Consider the following 4848-nt stretch of genomic DNA (forward strand, 5'->3'; position numbering starts at 1 on the left):
ATGATAAATTTAAGAAAACTATGTTTTAAAAGAATTCGATTGTGGCGACATTTTGTGTGTTCAAATATTAAACTAAAATTGTAATCATCATCATTAACCCTTTGGTAATGGTAATGTAAAGAAAAAAATATAATTTAAAAAAATCTTTTAAAAATCATTTAAATTATTAAATATTTACTTTCTTTTAGATAGTAATGCCAGGTGAGGAAAATAGATTTATTGAGAAATAGATATGCATATAGAAAACTAGCCAATAGGGAGATAATTATATCGAGCCAACTCTAGTTAATAGATATTTTCTATGTAGCTTTCACCCCAAATTTCTCAAGGAAAAGAATCTTTGGATCACAAGATTCCAGGCAAAACTTATTTAATATCAAAAAAGCTAAATAAACTTAAAAGTAATCTTCTAACTAACTTTTTTTTATAACATTTAGTCCATTATATAAGTATTTAGTATATTTTCCAATCCTTATATAAGGCAAATAAAAATTATTAAATTTTAACTAATAACCGTTTTTTTTACTGTTGTTTAATTTTCTTGTTAAGATTTTTTGAAGGCAGCAAAGAATGGAAGGATTGATGAAGTAAAAACATTGCTTGATTTTGGAGTCAATGTGGATGGGATAGATGAAGTAGGTTTGTATCTATATATCTAAAAACTAAAATACATATGATAAAAATACCGTCATTTAAATTTATGTTATTCAAATATATAAAACTTACTCTCTACCTATTTATCTATTTGTATTCTTGTAATTAAGATCACACACTGTATATTAACCTATATATATATCAAGGGACTACTAGTCTGATGTATGCATCAGATAATGGCCACCTTGAGGTTGTCACAGTTCTTCTGGAGAATGGTGCTAATGTCAATGATAAGGATTATTATGGTAAATTATCTATCTACTTTAGCAAAAACTATCTCTCTCCCCTAATTTGTGGGTATCCATTTCCTTAGGAGTGCCTATCTTTTGAAAACTTCTTATGAATATTGTATGCTTATATATGCTGATAAGGTCATCCTTTTTTTATATAGGTATACCTAAATACTAATTATTTAGTATTTATTTATGATTTAATTTTTAATCTATTATTGCAATAAAAAATAAATTTAACCTAACCTATTTATATCTAGGGATAACTAGTCTGATGTATGCATCAGGAAGTGGCCACCTTGATGTTGTTACAATTCTTCTGGACATGGGTGCAGACATCAATGCTAAGAATATTATTGGTAAGTTAGATTATACAATTTCATGAAATAGGGTCGGGTCATCAAATATAATTTAATCCTTTAAACATAAAATATTATTGTTGTTATTATCTATCTACTTTATCAAAATCTATTTTTGTACCCTAATTTATGAGTATATCCATAATTACTTAGGAGAACCTGTATTAAAATATTTATAACACTCTATATATACTAAACCTAATCTATATATATCTAGATGGTACAAGTCTCATTTATGCATCTATGAGTGGCCACCTCGATGTTGTTTTAATTCTACTGCAGAATGGTGCTGATATCAATGCTAAGAATAATGAAGGTAAGTCAAGTTATATTTACGTCATTATTATTTAGGTCATGATCTGTATTCAATCCTTTTATTATTTACTAAGTATATTAGCGATAACTTTTATTTAATAGATTCTTCTAATTTTTAACATTTAAAAAACAGCCTGCTTTATTGCATCAAGATCCATGACAGATCTATATAGGAAATAAATGTCTATATATGAGCTCAAGTTTTCCAAGCAATAAATGTTTAAAACTCATATTGCTCTAATAATCCATAATAAACTCTTATTGACTAGAACGATAAGACCCATTATTTTACTGTATGAAGAATAAATTCATTTTTTTATTTCATGTTGCTATTTGAATTATATTGAAGTATTAAATTTCTATCCATAAAACAGAAAATTTAAATTTGTAATATAGTAAATAAAAGAAAACTTAAAAGAAAAATTTTATACTAGCGATACGTGCATAATGTGGTCAGATATTGAACTAAAATTTAACAGTTAACTGAACATTTTAACCCTTTCAGGACGATAATTTGAAATAAAAAATATTGAGATCCTAAAATAGTTTAAAGAAAGAAATCGTCAGGGAGAAGATAATAGAAGAATAGGGTTAATAGTCAGAATTCAGATAACCAAAAGAAAGTAAATAAAACATTGAATAAACCTAGCTAATAGCGAGATAATTATATCGAGCCCAACTCTAGTTATAGAATATTATCTATCTAAATAATCTAAATATATGTATCTATCTTAATTTGTAGGCAAATATCTCTTTACATATGTGTACATCAACTTATCTTTAGATGTACTTATCTATGAAATAGTTATGCTTATCTGGAGCAGCTAACCTTTTTAACATAGAAACATTCAACACTTGTATATAATTATTATCATTCATTATGATTATTTTATTTAAATCTAGCTATCTATCTGTTTCCTTTTTATTTAAACTTGTATTCAAAAATAGAAACTTGTCAATATGTATCTAGGGATAACAAGTCTGATATATGCAACAACAAGTGGCGACCTTGATGTGGTAAGAGTTCTTGCGGAGAGTGGTGCTGATGTCAATTCTAAGAAAAATGAAGGCAAGTTAGTTTATATATAATATGTACTTGAAAACTTATAATTATTAAAGATAGAAATGTTATTGTCGATGTTTAATGACAAAAGTTTAAATAATCACTTTTGTTCTAATGCTAGCCAAGAACTAAGGACTTAGCCTTTAAAGTTCCCTTTCTACATTCTCTGAGAAAAGTAATCATTATTGATTTAAGGTTTCACTGCCTTGGATGAGGCAATTCAACAAGGACATACTGAAATAGTAGAATATCTCAAACAAAAAGGTAACTTATTATATTTTTTTATATTTTTCTGATCATAAGGCATTATTAACAGAGTTATTAAAATAAACATAGAACAAATAAACACCTGTAGAAGCATAACTCTGGGGGGGAATTAATATTTTTTTCTTTTTTAGTCATTTAGAAATAAAAACCCACATCTCTTTTTAGGATTTTATTCTTATGTTTAACCTTAAGTGTGATTCTATGAGTATTTTTATAGGGGTTAGGGAGTTGGAAAGTTTTAAAAATTCAACCAAAAGCATAAATTTCTATTAGAATAAACTAATTTTTACAATTTCCAAATTTGAATGACTAACCTATTATCATATTTCAGGAGGAAAGAGAGGAAGTAAGATATGAGTCCTCTATGATTAAACAACAGGTCAGCTTCCAATATAAACAAGAATGAAAATATTATTATTCATAAGTATCAAAGCTTACAAATATTAAAGGATTATCAGACAGATAGTTGTACAAAATTTAACTAAAAATTAGATTTTCATCATATGCTAAGAAATCTTTAACACCAGCTGAGAAAAACACATATTGCCACATCACAATGGACAGACAGCTAGACTAAGAAAACTATAGTGTAAATAGCTCTATATTGGTAATTTCTATCAAAATATATCTAGTGTCTCTCAATCATTATATCTGGGATGTTCAAATATCATCTCTCCATCAATGTTTCTGATTTTATAAATTTATTAAACAATCAATCTTTATTTCTTATTTTATTTTTTCATAATGCCTTCCATTATTGTATTTAGGTGGATAGTTATCATGTATATGATCTCTTTTAATATTTCAGTTTATTTAGGTATTGTGACTAGTACCTAATTTATGATATCTTTCTTATTATAGATCTGATTGGAATCACTGCTTACTGCTTGATGAACATCTTGGATTTTAACAAAAATATAATGTTATTCCCATTCTGATTCTTATAATTTTTCTTTAAAAAGTGCTATTGCTTCTAAATTTTGCTTGTCAATGACATTCTTTAACTTTTGAATAATTCTGCTAATTAATTCTATCTATGATTTTGATTTAATAAAATGATTTTGCTTATAAAATTTGTCACATGATTTTTCTTTTATAAATGATTTTACATATAAAATTATATTTTAATTACCATATCAGGGCTTTTCTTTAATTTACTTTTTCTGTTCACTTCTCTGATATGTTTTCTGGATGACTTCTAGTTTTGCTTTCTTTAATCTATTAAAGGCATTAAATGCTAATATATTTTCACATTAACTTTTAGGTTATGCTTTGTTATGTAACTTCAAATTCTAAGTTAAAAAAAACAAGAATTATGAAACATGATTGAATTTAATGTAATAGTGTTGCAATCGAGTTAAGGAATCTAAGGACATTGTACTGTAAATTATACTGGTATATATAGTTTATGGATAATACGGTCGGTCAATTATTCACAGGTATATAGTAGCTGCACTCCTCAAATTAAAATACAGTTAAAATTAGTTGTCAAAATGAAAAGCCCAAAACAAAATGACTACTTAACTGTTAATTTATATTTCAAAATAGGATTAAACATTCATAATAAAATTAAAATACAATAAACAAATAACACCCATAATGTTAATAAGTTTTAGGAGGGTAGTTCAAACATCTACTCTATAACTTACTTTGTCCGTTTGTCCATCGATCACATTTTTGTGATTCGTTACGCATTGATGCTGGTTTTTAGTAACGAAGCTACTCTATAATTCACTTTGTTTGTCTGTTAGTCCGTCCGTCCGTCAGTCAGTCCGTAATGCTGTGGGGGGAAATGGGTTTTACTCAGCTCCTAAAAAAGATAGAAAGCAGAAATTTTTTGACAACATTCCCATCATTAAGGAGCACAATTATTTATTAAACATTCAAGACGGTCGGACCATTTTTTAGCAGGTTTTAGGCTATTTTTATATTTTCAACATTTTTCTCCATATCTTTGATG

The 4848-nt window shown here is 26.9% G+C and overlaps 1 protein-coding gene and 1 long non-coding RNA gene across 2 annotated transcripts; both read left to right on the forward strand.

The window, feature by feature from the left end:
• Nucleotides 1–553: 553 nt before the first annotated feature.
• Nucleotides 554–2647, forward strand: LOC145331286 (uncharacterized). The gene is made up of 5 exons (XM_080175904.1): nt 554–639; nt 801–899; nt 1145–1243; nt 1461–1559; nt 2529–2647. The coding sequence occupies exons 2-5, from the start codon at nt 815–817 to the stop codon at nt 2645–2647; spliced, it is 402 nt and encodes a 133-aa protein (XP_080032030.1). The 5' UTR covers nt 554–639; nt 801–814.
• Nucleotides 2648–2811: 164 nt separating this feature from the next.
• On the forward strand, nt 2812–4005 carry LOC145332001 (uncharacterized). The gene is made up of 3 exons (XR_013883997.1): nt 2812–2885; nt 3220–3267; nt 3750–4005. It is a non-coding gene; the product is annotated as an uncharacterized LOC145332001 (long non-coding RNA).
• Nucleotides 4006–4848: the final 843 nt, after the last annotated feature.

This window comes from Acartia tonsa, chromosome 11 (genome assembly GCF_053477335.1).
Source record: "Acartia tonsa isolate MP-2025a chromosome 11, ASM5347733v1, whole genome shotgun sequence".
In the NCBI taxonomy this organism is placed as follows: Eukaryota; Metazoa; Arthropoda; class Copepoda; order Calanoida; family Acartiidae; genus Acartia; species Acartia tonsa.